We start from the raw sequence: 13,765 nt of genomic DNA, 5'->3' as shown, positions 1-13,765 counted from the left end.
TGCTTTATCTTGAAATCAAAATATCCAGTACATTGTTCTAATTTTACATACTGTCCTAATTTTACAATCTGATGATCACAGGAAAAAAGTACATGCACTTTTTACTCAGGTAAAATTGTTGATTACTTTTTAGTAGTGTTACCAGTCTAAGGACATGATTTGGTTCCATAAATCATCATACATCAGAAGGAAGTACTTTTCAGATTGCACTGCAGATGTTGCTTTCTGATGTATAAATAAGCAGATGGAATAAGGAATGTGAATGGCCTCCTCTACATTACATTTCTTCTTAAAAGCAGCAGAAAAGACAGTTCAGAAAAGGTTGGAGAAAGGCATCTAGGACAGCAAATATCTAGATGAAGTATCTAACTTACTGACAGTGATGTAGCAATATTTTCCTGCAGAGTTTCACATTGAACTGCTTTCCTGAAAAGAAGCCAAATACTGTGACAATGTTCCTGCCCTGCGCTGATGGACAAACGATCCCAGATGTCACCTGAAATGAATAAATTTAGTTTGTGTGCTTTTTGTGCTCAGATTTGCTGTTCTGCTCCACTGCTGCATGCAGACTGTTTGAGCCAATTCCTTTTTCTCTGTGTCATGCTATATTGTTGCTCAGCAGAGATTTTAGAAGCAGATTGAGTAATGCATGGCAAAGTTTTGTTAGGATGAAATTTTCTCAAGGTGATGGGAAAGTGTGGTCTCTTTTTTGCTGTCAGAAAAGCAATTGATTTGAGAAATCATTCACACCACTTCCTACATTATGTCCTAAATAATGGTGAATTCCTTCACTGAAAGGGTTATCAAGCATTGGAACAGGCTGCTCAGGGAAGTGGTGGAGTCACCATTTTTGGAGGATGTGTAGGTGTGGCACTTGGGGACACGTATGATTTAGTGGATGGCTTGACAGTCCTGGACTGCTTGGACTCAGTGATCTTAGAGGGCTTTTCAACCTTAATGATTCTATGAATGATTTAGCTAAAATGCCTCAACAAGATAACTGTTTTCCAACCCTGTCTTTAAAACTCCAGCATTTTGTACGATGGATGCACGGTACATGTATTGAATGCCCTCCTCAGCACGTCAAGGCGGATGAAGTTGTCACTTTCAGCTTTTACAGTGATGTCTCGCAGAGCCCTCTGATAATTGAACAGGCTGTTCTCATCACTGGGAATGTCCATAAACTCCTGGCTTCTCTCAACAAGTGTTTGAATGAATGGAAGAGGTATGACCTGGTGTGGAAATCGGACAAAGGCGCAGTCCTGGACCGTTTAGCTGCAAAAAACCCTGCTTGTGTTATCTTTGATGAGCACTTGCAGTTCTACATGAAGGTAGCTCGGGAAGTGAGTCAGCGGACCTTGATTAAAGATGAACAGTTTATCAGGCTTCAGCTGGCTCCTTTAGCCTCTGTAGTGCAGGAGAATGCTAAAAGCTGGGTGATGTCACTTGGGAAATTGCTTAATGAGTTAGCAAGAGAGGAGCTCTTCAGGCTTCAAGATGAGATTCAGGTAGGTGTTCTCTGTTTTTTTGTTATCTTTTTCACATAGACTAAAAATCAATCTGGCATGTTATTTGCTTGTGTTTTGTGTTTGACTCGTTAAAATTCTAACAACTGCTTTGTCAGTGTTGATTCTGGAGATGATCTTTACTTTTTACAGAGATTATCAGAGAATGTGAATAGACCTCCTGAAACCCTGGACGATCTCAGAGTCATCCTTAGCACATTTGGGGTGATCAAAGGCGTGTCCCTCGAGGTGGAACTGAGATATTTGGACATTGGGGAGAGATACAGAACTCTTGCTTTGTACAATATTCCAGTAAGTGCATGTCTCATCAAACCTTTCAGATCTGAGCTAGGGGCACAAATGCATCTCATGTGAATGAAGAAATGTTTTCCTTTTGAAAAGTGCTACAGAATTACAGCATTGTTGAGGTTTGAAGGGATGTCTGGAGACCGTGTAGTCCAGACTCCCCTCTCAAATCAGTATGTCCACTTGAAAATGGACGTATGGCATGTGTTTAAATCTGATTGAAGTGGCCTCAGTATTGATTTTTGTGTTTAAATCTGATTGAGGTGGCCTCAGTATGTGAGCACATATTCCTCACTTTCTTGTGAAAGCGTGTGCCTACTTATGTGTTGTGAGAGGTGCCACTTGTTTTGTTTAGGTAGCTGAAGAAGAGCAAGAGAAGTCTGACAATCTTAGGGAAGCGTGGGAGACTCTCTTAATGGAAGCAGCAGAAGTCAGTCGCAACCTAGATTGTGAAGGAGGTGTAAAAGAAACATTCACAAAGGTAATATTTGTAATTAGTATGGAAAACAATTAGAAATGGAAAGGAAAACTATTTAAATGAACGCTGTTCTCTTTAGGTGACAAAACAACAAATTGAGGACTACAGCAAAGAGACGGAAGAGTTTTTTCAGAAACTCCTGACTGAGGGGCCTGGTGTTGTTGGGGATGATCTTGATAAAGGTAAATGGATTAATGTGTGTGAAGTGATGCTTTGAGAATACTAGTCTTTGGACAATTCAAATTTTATGTAAAAACAAGAAAACTGTGCTTTCGTTATTAACATACAAACTCATCAGCCTGGAATGTGAACATCTTTAGTACTAGAACATCTACAGACCATATGTAAATTCTGTCTTACTTATTTCCCATGAACCCTGGGATTATTTATCTGGAAAAATTCCTCTCCTTTCCCAGGACTAGAACTCATGGCTATGTTTGAAAAAGAATTAGAGAGACTGGAAAAAAAGCAGCGGGAACTGGCTAGTGCTGAGAAACTTTTAGACTTGCCAGCAACAACGTACCCAAACTTAATAAAAGCACAGAAGGATGCAAAAGCTCTGAAGCAGGTCTATGACATTTATGCACAGCAAAAAGTGAGTGTCACACCAAGTCTGCAGGGACACACACGTGTTCATGCACAAAGGTGGGAGACAGAAGAAGAAGTAACCCCCTGGTTACTGTCAACTCTTTTTGAAGCCGTTGCATGAAATTAGCTATGCCCTGGAATTGGTTATCACTGTGAAATGGTTTTAATATTAGTACAGCACTATCAGTGTCTCCATGGTGGACTGAACACATCAGATAGGAACAGACTTCTCCCAGCCTCTAATAATTGTTGGACGGCATTTTACTGGACACGGTTCCTCATCAGTTCAGTGAAACTACTTTTGGATATAGGATGTGTACAGGTGACAATGGGTATCTTGGGCTTTAACTACTTTTTAAGAAGTTTTATTTTTCCGAAATTTAAATGCCCTGTAAAGTATGGTTCTGTTCTTCATATTCCTTTTTTACTACTTCTTCTACAACTGGTTGTGTTTGGCTATGAATGGGTCTTGGACATGAACTTGTCTCTCCCAATGTTTGTAAAATGTAACACAATTACATTTTGGGGGTCAAAACTAAAAGGAGTATGAGGTTTTTTTTTTTTTTTTTTTCCCTTCTTAATGTCCTCGTTTCCAGGCAGCTAAAGAGGAATGGTCTCAGACACTCTGGATAAACCTCAATGTCAAGGTTCTTCAGGAGGGAATCGAAGGATTTCTGAAAGCCCTTCGGAAGCTGCCCAGACCAGTGCGCAGTATGCCAATAGGTGTCCAACTGGAAAAAAAAATGAAGGCATTTCGGGACTCCATTCCTTTGTTGCTTGATTTGAAAAATGAAGCTTTAAGAGAAAGGTTTGTTTTGATTTATTTATGTCCACTATATGTAGAAGTATTTGATGTGTTTTGTTAGAACTTTCTGTTACTGTGGTCATGCCATATCCTGGAGCTTGGAACTTTATTTCTGCCTAATGAACTTGTGTAGTAGCATGAAAGGTGGCTGCAATGACTGGGATACTTTATGTATTCAAACTGTAGCTCTTGTTTAAACAGCAGAGTGCTAAACATGAGTTCATTATTATATGTTACAGTTGTTTTGGTTTTTTACTGTATCATGGTGTTAAATTGATGTGTCAATTTAAAACAGGCATTGGCAAGACCTTATGGAGAAAACAGGAACAAGGTTTGAAATGAAAACAGAAACATTCACTTTGGAAAATATGTTTGCTATGGAACTTCACAGACACACCAATGTTATCAGTGAAATAGTTGGAAGTGCTGTTAAGGAACTTAGCATTGAGAAGGTAATATATTGAATTATAGAATCGTAATAAAACTAAAAAGACAAGGATGACAACAATCAGTTTTATTTGAGATTTAAATTGGCATGACTGCAAGTTTGGCCAGGGAGCTGCCGTAGTGTAGCTCATGAAAACTAAGATCTATAGCTCTGTTAATGGACTCCTACTGGCACAGAATCCTCGCAGAACTTGCTTTGGCAGCAGCATATTGGATCTCTATGATTACAGTAAGAAAGTTTGTCCTATGAAAATGGATCAGAAGAAGGATCCATTCTCTTGCTATCATGCTTTTTGAAATAGACTCTTCTTTATAAACCAGAGTTAGAAAATCTGTGCAAAAATTTTGCTGGATTAGTTGTTTCATTTTTTTGCTAAGATTATAGTTCTCCTGTTTTTGAAGACTGAAATATGCATCTTTTTATGTTCACATGCAGGGAATGAAGGAAATAATAGAAACATGGGAAAATATGAAATTCCCTATACAAGTGTACACCAAAGGCACTGAGACACGAGGCTTTATTCTGGGATCTGTAGAGGAAATTTTAGAGATTCTTGATGACAACAATGTCAATCTTCAGAGTGTTTTGGGCAGTCGATTTGTGGGTCCTTTCCTGTCGTCCGCTCAAAAATGGGAAAGAACTCTGTCATTGATTGGTGAAGTAACTGAGGTAGGAGGAAAGTGCTGGACTAAATAATTAATGTTTATTATTTATAATCCAGATTTTCTGTTGTACTTCTGTTTCCTCTGATGGTAACATTTGATTCTTAGATCTGGGTAACAGTTCAGAGAAAATGGATGTACCTGGAGAGCATCTTTGTTGGTGGAGATATCAGATCACAGCTTCCAGAGGAAGTCAAAATATTTGATCGTGTAGACAAAATGTTTAAAGAGGCAAGTGACTGATTTGTGATCAGCATAATTATTTAGTGCATTTTGCTTCCAGTTCCATAGTTAATTATGGTCTTCTGTGACGTGTAATACTGAGAATGATGTGCTATAATTCATTGAATATGAGATTGGGGAACCCAGAAATTTTGTTTTGCTTCACATCTGTCATAACCAGAAGACTTCTCCTGATTTAGCTAAGATGGGCAGAGGTGAGATCCTTGGCTGGCAGCCTGGGGTAGGCAGAATCTCCTTTTCCTTTCATTGTTTACATCTTTTCACCTTTACCATGATAATAAGAAGCTTACATGTGTTCCTATTGACTGAGGACCTATGGATATGCTAAAAAGGCTTTCCTGGTTCACGCCACTGCTCCCATACTGAACACATATTCCTGGTATGAATATGGCTTACTTTTCTGTTTCCCATCTGCGAAATTGAGAGAGTACTGTGATTTCGAAATACAATGTTTGATCACTCCTTAAAGTACCATTGTGTACAGGAGCAAAGTCAGGTATGTGCTTAAGCTGGCCTGACTGGGGATACAAGCTTGTCTGGCTTACACTTGCTTTTACAGTTGTATCTCCATAAGCATACTACCTTAGTGTTTTCATACAGCACTGCAGCACCACAAAACCACTTCAAAACCATTTAAAAACCTTTGATTCACTTCTATCAGGACCTGTACTGCTTGTGCTGTTGGCATGCTTTGTCATTAATTAAATATAATTTAACATAACGTATTGCTGTACAACATTTTCTAAACTTCCTTTTCTCCCTGTATAGATAATGGATGAAACTGTAAAAGACCCAACAATAAAAAATTGCTGTGAAGCCCCAAATCGTCTGTCAGACTTCCGTCACATAAACAGTGTGCTGGAGAAATGCCAGAAAAGCTTGAATGATTATTTGGATTCCAAGCGAAATGCTTTCCCGAGATTTTTCTTTATATCTGATGACGAGTTGCTCAGTATCCTTGGCAGCAGCAGCGCACTCTGTGTCCAGGAACACATGATAAAGGTATAGTGTCTGGCTTTCCACAGTGCCTTGTGCTTTTAGGTGCTTTAAAAAGTTCAACAGACTGTACTGTACATGCTCATAGGGATGCATGAATATTTTCTGCATACAAAGAGCATCCTGGCAGCATCTTGAAGAAGCTTCTGAATAACCAGATCAAATCTGATGCACAGTCTCTCCTGGCTCTGACACTGGTTGGTAGCAGTTATGGTAGAGGAGCATTCAAGATACACCAGAATGATCTGTTATTAAAGAACTGTCCTCACAGATTGTAGCTCCTCCTAGATCTTCATTTTCTAGGGAAAAAAAAAAAAATCAATGTCATTTGCGCCTGATTATTTGCTTGATATTCTGCAGTTGTGCTGCTGGGCTATATATTGGCATTTGTATTTGATTACTTAGGAGTCAGATCCATTTCTCTGGAGAACAGCTGGGGGTTGCGTGCACTTACATCTTGGAGGCTTTGTTTCTAAAATGCCCGTGAATTTCTTTGTTGCTGCATTTCAGATGTTTGATAATATAGCCTCGCTGAGGTTCCAGGACGGTGACAATGATGAGAAGATCGCCACAGCCATGATCTCAGCTGAGGGGGAGGTGATGGAGTTCCGGCAGGTTGTTCCTGCCGTGGGCAGAGTGGAGAATTGGATGACAGCAGTGCTGGAGGAAATGAGACGGACCAACAGACGCCTCACCAAGGAAGCCATTTTTCGATATTGTGAAGACAGAAGCAGGTGAAACAATCAGTGTCAAGGATAACACAACCTGATATGTTGCTATGAGCCTGTAGTGATATAGAAAAGGCATAATTTTTAAATTCCTACACAATTTAGTCTGTACTTCTCTGTGTGGAGGGATATGAATAAATTCACATGCACTATTTTAACTAACCTCTCATATAATCTCTCATATCTGTTTTCCTAAATCTTGAGTTTTATTTTTGGTGTTGTGTGTTCAGTATGTTTTTCTCATGATGAATTCCACTTGGGAATTTTATACATGGAACAGACAGCTTTTCTATCAGAATATTTCCTAGGCTTTTGAAATCCCACAGCATACTTCGATAGAATTCTGTCTATCTCTGAAAAGTTTGGCTTGTGTAGTAGCTGTTGCAGGAACAGAAGGAACTTCTTTGTTGTTGTTGTATTTTTTTTTTCTTTCCTGATCAGTTACTTAAAATAAACAGTAACTCAGCCTCCCTCACTATATATGTTTTCCATAGAGTTGATTGGATGTTGCTCTTCCAAGGCATGATGGTGCTTGCTGCTAATCAAGTGTGGTGGACTTGGGAGGTAGAGGATGTCTTTCGAAAAGTGAAAAAGGGAGAAAAGCAGGCAATGAAACTTTATGCTAAAAAAATGCACAGGCAAATTGATGACCTCGTTACCCGCATTACAATGCCCTTGAGCAAAAACGACAGGAAAAAATACAACACTGTTCTCATCATCGATGTGCACGCCAGAGACATCATCGACGTATTCGTCAGAGACAGGTAAGCACCACCTCCAGCTTCTGAGCAGCTCCCAAATGTGTAAGTTGTATCGCCGTCCTTCTGACGATGCTCACGTGAGCTCTGTCGCGCAGCATTCTGCAGGCTCAGGAGTTCGAGTGGGAGAGCCAGCTGCGGTTTTACTGGGAGCGCGAGCCGGACGAGCTGATGGTGCGGCAGTGCAGCGGCACCTTCTCCTACGGCTACGAGTACATGGGGCTCAACGGGCGCCTCGTCATCACCCCGCTCACCGATCGCATCTACCTCACGCTCACACAGGTGCGCCTTCAAGGACATTTTGCTAACAAGCCCCTGTTATACTCAGCCTGTCACATCCTTGTTGTAGTGCCTCTTCCTGCTGTCTCTCAGATGCCAGTGTGAATGCTGTTTGAAATCAGTAGTGATATCCTTCTAACCTCATTGCTGCAAAGACAGTATAGAAGGCATTCACAGATAAAGTTTAAGGTCTTTTGTACCCAAGGGTTCATTTGTGGTTTTGTTACCAACCTAATATAAATCTAATCCAAGCTTTGCCTTGCTTTTTGTTCTGTCTTCAAAGGCTCTATCAATGTATTTGGGAGGAGCACCAGCAGGGCCAGCAGGTACAGGGAAGACAGAAACAACCAAGGATCTGGCCAAAGCACTGGGCTTGCTGTGTGTAGTGACAAACTGTGGAGAAGGCATGGACTTCAAAGTAAGAGTTAAAGATCTGTGTTCTCTGATAAAATGCCAATTTCTGCTCTTTATCAGTGCCCAGGATAAGGACATACTCTGAACTTCTGCATAAGTATCTCCCTTAGAGATACCACACTGTTTGATATTTAAATTTAGTAAAAAATGTTAATTTTGAATAAATTCTTGAAGGAATTTCAGGCCCTTTCAAGCAGGGGAGCAATGACTGTAATGATATGTGTTTAAGCTTATGATAGCCAATCTGTACCTGGCAAGTAATTATTGCAAGACCCTATGATGGATTGATTGGTAAACATCCAGAAGTTTATCCAGCATTAAGAATTTTAGTGTATTCCAAAGTTTTTTGATGCTGATTGTTTTATATATTCACTGCTAAGAAATTTTTCTTGTTGTTCCTTTTAGGCAATGGGTAAAATTTTCTCAGGTCTTGCCCAGTGTGGAGCGTGGGGATGCTTTGATGAATTCAATCGCATTGATGCTTCCGTGCTTTCAGTAATTTCTTCCCAGATTCAGACGATTCGAAACGCATTAATGAAGGGGTGGAAAAGATTTCAGGTAAACATTAAAAAAGAAGAGTAATTGTGAAGGCTGATCTTGGTTTTCAGGCCAAGACTCAGAGTTAGACCCCATCATTAGATCAAAGGGCTGCTGCTTCTGTAATTTGTTTGTGCTGAACATTTCAAACTCCTGAGTATGTACTTTTGGTTTGAAATATGTTAAATCCTTGCTGATTGCCTAATCCTTTGTGAGTTTCTTCCTTTGTGAAGCGAGATAAAAGTGATCTTAATAGGATAATAGCAAGTTAATGGGGTAATAGTCTAGTAGTAATGAGGAACAGGAGTAACTTGACTTGATGTGAATTGTGAGGCTCTATTTACTGAGGCTTATTGAAATTCAAAAACCTCAGACAGAAAATTTGAGGCTTGTGAAATATCTTAAAGAAGGTACATTCATTCCACTCTTCGTATCAGGATGACTGCCTAAAACTAAATATTTTAGCACTTTGTCCTAAGTGGGTACCCCAGTATTACTGGTTTTCTCTTTGAGCAAATAGTATTATTTTTTTAAATTCCTAATTCACATTGTTCTAATGTTTTCTTATGCCTTTAGTTTGAAGGACAGGAGATTTCCCTTGATAGCCGTATCGGCATTTTTATTACAATGAATCCTGGTTATGCTGGCCGGACTGAGCTCCCTGAGTCTGTAAAAGCTCTCTTCAGGCCTGTGGTTGTTATTGTACCAGATCTTCAGCAGATCTGTGAAATAATGCTGTTTTCTGAAGGGTTCCTTACAGCAAAGGTAAGAAAATTCTGTTGTTACCCATACCCATGTGCCCACCCATGTTTGCATGGCCAGTAGCAATGTCCACATTCGTGATCGTTTAAATTAAATCTCAAACAGGTCCTTGCCAAAAAGATGACAGTGCTGTACAAGCTGGCCAGGGAACAGCTTTCTAAACAACATCACTATGATTTTGGACTGCGGGCCCTTAAGTCAGTGTTGGTGATGGCTGGAGAATTGAAAAGAGGATCAGCAGACCTCAGTGAGGTAGATTTGCTGCTTAGTTACCTTGGGCATATCATCTTTTTCATTAGGAAGGGGATGTGTTTACCCATCTGATGTAGCTTGCTTTGGAAATAGGAACATTGGTGGTATTTGTCTTATTATTTCACTTTGTTCTTATTGAGTTCCATTGTGCTCTCTGCCATTAGAACTCCAGTCAAAGTAGGGAAATCTATGGAAAATGAGGTATTTTCCTGCTTGTTAAATCCAGGATGCAAGCAGCCAGATGAATATCTCTGGATGACTATCAAAAACTGATTTTTGAACAGTGAGTGCTCCAGCTCAGGGCAGCTGTGGTGTGGAACACTGCAGACATTTGGCATTCGATTAACATGGCAGAAAAAGGCAGTGTATTATTCTTAGTTACTGATGTGCTTAATCCATATGAAATAACCTCTGTTTTTTCTACTAGGAACTGATGACAAAACACATTCTAAAAGCTGTACTGAAATAATCAGGCAATAGCTTTTAAAGATTTAAAGTTTTGAAGTACCTCATTTTAGCTGATTAGTAAACTGTTTGGTAAAGATTGATTTTGCTGCATTTTGTCTAGGATGTTGTACTAATGAGAGCTCTGCGAGACATGAATCTTCCTAAATTTGTGTTTGAAGATGTGCCTCTCTTCCTTGGCCTAATCTCTGACCTGTTTCCTGGCCTGGACTGCCCTCGGGTCCGCTACCCTAACTTTAATGATGCTGTAGAACAAGCGTTGGAAGAACGAGGTTATGTTGCTCTACCAGTCCAGGTATAAAGAATGTTAACTGTGTGAGGTTTTGTTGTAAACATGAGGCTGCAGATGCATTGTTGCACCCTGGAGTGGCTCCAGGAAAACTTACCTGATACAGATCAGCTGCTAATCTTGTCCACAAAGAGTTATGATAGTAGTCTACTGAATCCATGTTTATTTTTCAGGTGGATAAAGTAGTTCAGATGTATGAGACAATGTTAACTCGTCACACTACAATGGTGGTTGGACCTACTGGAGGTGGCAAGACAGTTGTTATTAACACCTTGTGCCAGGCCCAAAACAAGTGAGTATAGAATGTAAACCAGGCTATCAAATGGCACAGTCTGTATTACTCAGCCCTGCCCAGAGTATTTGCTTGGGTTAACATGAGATGATGGTGTGACATTTTACAATTGCTTTTCTTCCTGTATCTTTAGGCTGGGATTATTGACAAAGCTTTATGTACTGAACCCTAAAGCTATGAGTGTGATTGAGCTGTATGGGATCCTTGACCCTGTCACACGAGACTGGACAGATGGAGTCCTGTCAAACATTTTTCGGGATATCAACAGACCCACTGACAAGAAAGAGCGAAGGTAGGCAGCTGGAAATCATTGTGGTGGTTTTGAGATCCTGGGGTTTACACCAACTGAAAAAAAATTGATATGGTACTATTTAAAAGAAACAAGTGCTAAATAAATAGAAAGAAGGACCCCTAGACACTATCTCCTGTGAGTCTAGCCTCAGTGAAACGATGCAATTATAAAAAATGAATGGTAGACTTCAAAATACCTGGACTGACACCATTGATGACACTTCTGAATTCAGGAGTATGTTAGCAAAATCAGAGGTCAGTCAGTGCCCCATGGCTCTTGTACACAGGTACATTCTCTTTGATGGAGATGTGGATGCTCTCTGGGTTGAAAACATGAATTCTGTCATGGATGACAACAAGTTACTGACCCTGGCAAATGGGGAGCGGATTAGACTTCAGGCACACTGTGCATTGTTGTTTGAGGTAAGAAATGACTGGACCATTTAATAAATGGGAAGGGTTAGATACAGATGGGGCTTTAAAGCCTGAAAAGCAGTTGCTGTGTATCCTTATCTTGTGTGATTATTTTGTAGGTTGGGGACTTACAGTATGCATCTCCTGCCACAGTATCCCGCTGCGGAATGGTCTTTGTAGATCCTAAAAATCTGAGATATGAGCCCTACTGGCAGAAGTGGGTCAAAGGAAGAGAAAATGAGGTGGGAGTTTCTGGTCTTGTTCAGAGAGTATTTATGTTTAACACTGAACTGTAGACAGCTGTAAAAAACCTGTGTAAAGGCAGTCTGATTTTTCTGACAAGAGTTAACAGTAAGGTTGCTTAGGTCCTTGTTTCTTACATTTAGTTTAAAAACTCAAGTCCACAGGGAACTGAAGTAAGACAACTCACTTGCTACCACCTGATGAATGCTGATCTTCACTTGCTGAACACCCAGTCCATATAACAGCATCACATTTTTTCGTGTGACTGTACCCTGTCTTTGGTAGAAGTGATTCCTTCAGGAACAATCCCTGGTCAGCCAGGTATTGATGGGAAGTTCTGCTGTAAAAATTTGTCTTTCCAGCCTTGTGTGTGCTGAAATATTGTCCTTTTTGTGTTCCTTAGCAAGAGAGAGTGGAATTGAATCGTCTCTTTCAAAAGTATGTGCCCGACCTTATTGATATGATTGTGGAGGGAATTGTGGACGGCAGACAAGAACGAAAGCTGAAGACCATTATTCCTCAAACAGATTTAAATATGGTAAGAAACAGAGAATAAAGATTGAACACATTTAACTAAAAAGAAAATGGAATGATGGAGGAAGTAAAATCTTCCCAAAGAAAGCACAGGAGGAGAGTCCGTGCTGAAATGTCAATTTGCTACTGATGAGTACAGAGACACCAAACCAGTCATCTCCTAACAATGCTCTTCTGCTGAACTGAATACACATAGCAGTAGGTTCACCTGTAAGAACAAAAGACTAGCAATCAGCTGAAAACATATTAAGAGTTTTCGTGTCTCTAAATGGCAATTTTGTTTACTGATTTGTCCTTTTTCCAACAGATTGTGCAGTTGACTGTGATGCTGGATGTCCTAGTGGTACAGCCTGAAAATCCTGATGTTTTGGAGTGTTTTTTCTTGGAAGCTTTGTATTGCTCCTTAGGTGCTTCTCTTCTTGATGCTGGGAGAATTAAATTTGATGAAAACGTTAAACGTATTTCCTGCATGTCTATTGTTCAGGGTGAGAACATCCTGGCAAAGCCAGGGGAGCTGCCAGGTAGGATCTTGTAATAATTTAATCCAATTTAACCTCATTGATTACAGTAGAAAAGTGTTAGTTTCCATGAAGGCAGATCATTATTTTCCTTCCAGCTAGCTGTCCTGGCTGCAAAATATGCTCCTTGAGGGGCTATTGGTGAAAACCTCATAGAGATACTCATGCTAGGTGACTCTCAGCTAGTGGTCTGTCTTCACAGAGCAGTACTCTTCTATGCCAGGTTAAAGAGATAAACAGTGAAAGGAAAAAGAAAATTTGAAAGGAAGACCAGTGGGAGTTGCTTAAAAAGTGATAATATGGTCCATGTTCTGGAGTAGAGGAATGTTGGTTGATGCCTTCATGGGTTAAATGACTTGCAAATAGAAAAAAGTGTTGTCCAACTTGGTCTGTAATCTTACCCTTAATTTTCATCTCAATCGGATTGTTTTCTTAGGAAATATTTCAGTGTCCTAAAAACTTGCAGTTGCTTAATGGTTTGCAGGTCAGCTGCCAACTTTGTATGACTTCCATTTTGATGGGTCTCAAAAGAAGTGGGTACCTTGGATGCAACTTGTTCCCGAATATATTCATAATCCTGAAGTGAAATTTCTCGACATTCTAGGTGAGTATAAGATAAAATACAGTGATGATTTGCTTTCAATTCATAACATGCTACCACTGACTGCATGGCACTTGACATGAGACATCCTCTTTCTGTACTGAAGGTCATCTACTCACGTTCACTTTCTTGTGATGGCACAAATCAGTTTCTTTAAAATTCTTGTCATAGTAATTTAGCAGTAGTAAAGTTGATGTTTACAGCGTTGTCTAATAAAAAAGTGAGGAGAAGATGAAAGCATGTCTCAGTTAGTAAGGCTTATTAGGAGCTAATAATGCCTTTTAAAAGCTAGAATAGCAGGAGATTCACAGCTTGCTCTACGAGAAATTCTAGGAAAACATCAGCTTGTAGTTCAAG

The 13,765-nt window shown here is 39.9% G+C and overlaps 1 protein-coding gene across 3 annotated transcripts in view; it reads left to right on the top strand.

Moving 5' to 3' along the window:
* DNAH10 (dynein axonemal heavy chain 10) overlaps nt 1-13,765 on the top strand; it is a 51,799-nt gene that overhangs the window by 11,728 nt on the left and 26,306 nt on the right. For all 3 annotated transcript variants that reach the window (XM_039561045.1, XM_010398408.4, XM_039561046.1), the window contains exons 18-42: nt 1,032-1,508; nt 1,659-1,817; nt 2,167-2,292; nt 2,369-2,471; nt 2,706-2,884; nt 3,474-3,685; nt 3,978-4,134; nt 4,566-4,799; nt 4,901-5,023; nt 5,804-6,037; nt 6,542-6,765; nt 7,254-7,523; nt 7,616-7,799; nt 8,080-8,214; nt 8,616-8,768; nt 9,324-9,512; nt 9,615-9,761; nt 10,330-10,521; nt 10,689-10,807; nt 10,941-11,099; nt 11,386-11,521; nt 11,632-11,754; nt 12,159-12,293; nt 12,597-12,810; nt 13,292-13,411. In XM_039561045.1, the coding sequence (XP_039416979.1) occupies nt 1,032-1,508; nt 1,659-1,817; nt 2,167-2,292; nt 2,369-2,471; nt 2,706-2,884; nt 3,474-3,685; nt 3,978-4,134; nt 4,566-4,799; nt 4,901-5,023; nt 5,804-6,037; nt 6,542-6,765; nt 7,254-7,523; nt 7,616-7,799; nt 8,080-8,214; nt 8,616-8,768; nt 9,324-9,512; nt 9,615-9,761; nt 10,330-10,521; nt 10,689-10,807; nt 10,941-11,099; nt 11,386-11,521; nt 11,632-11,754; nt 12,159-12,293; nt 12,597-12,810; nt 13,292-13,411 (4,504 nt within the window). The remainder of the gene's footprint in view (nt 1-1,031; nt 1,509-1,658; nt 1,818-2,166; nt 2,293-2,368; nt 2,472-2,705; nt 2,885-3,473; nt 3,686-3,977; nt 4,135-4,565; nt 4,800-4,900; nt 5,024-5,803; nt 6,038-6,541; nt 6,766-7,253; nt 7,524-7,615; nt 7,800-8,079; nt 8,215-8,615; nt 8,769-9,323; nt 9,513-9,614; nt 9,762-10,329; nt 10,522-10,688; nt 10,808-10,940; nt 11,100-11,385; nt 11,522-11,631; nt 11,755-12,158; nt 12,294-12,596; nt 12,811-13,291; nt 13,412-13,765) is intronic.

Source organism: Corvus cornix, chromosome 15 (genome assembly GCF_000738735.6).
Source record: "Corvus cornix cornix isolate S_Up_H32 chromosome 15, ASM73873v5, whole genome shotgun sequence".
NCBI classification, from domain to species: Eukaryota; Metazoa; Chordata; class Aves; order Passeriformes; family Corvidae; genus Corvus; species Corvus cornix.
Note: the sequence above shows the minus strand (reverse complement) of the source record. Positions and strands in the feature narration are given on the sequence as shown.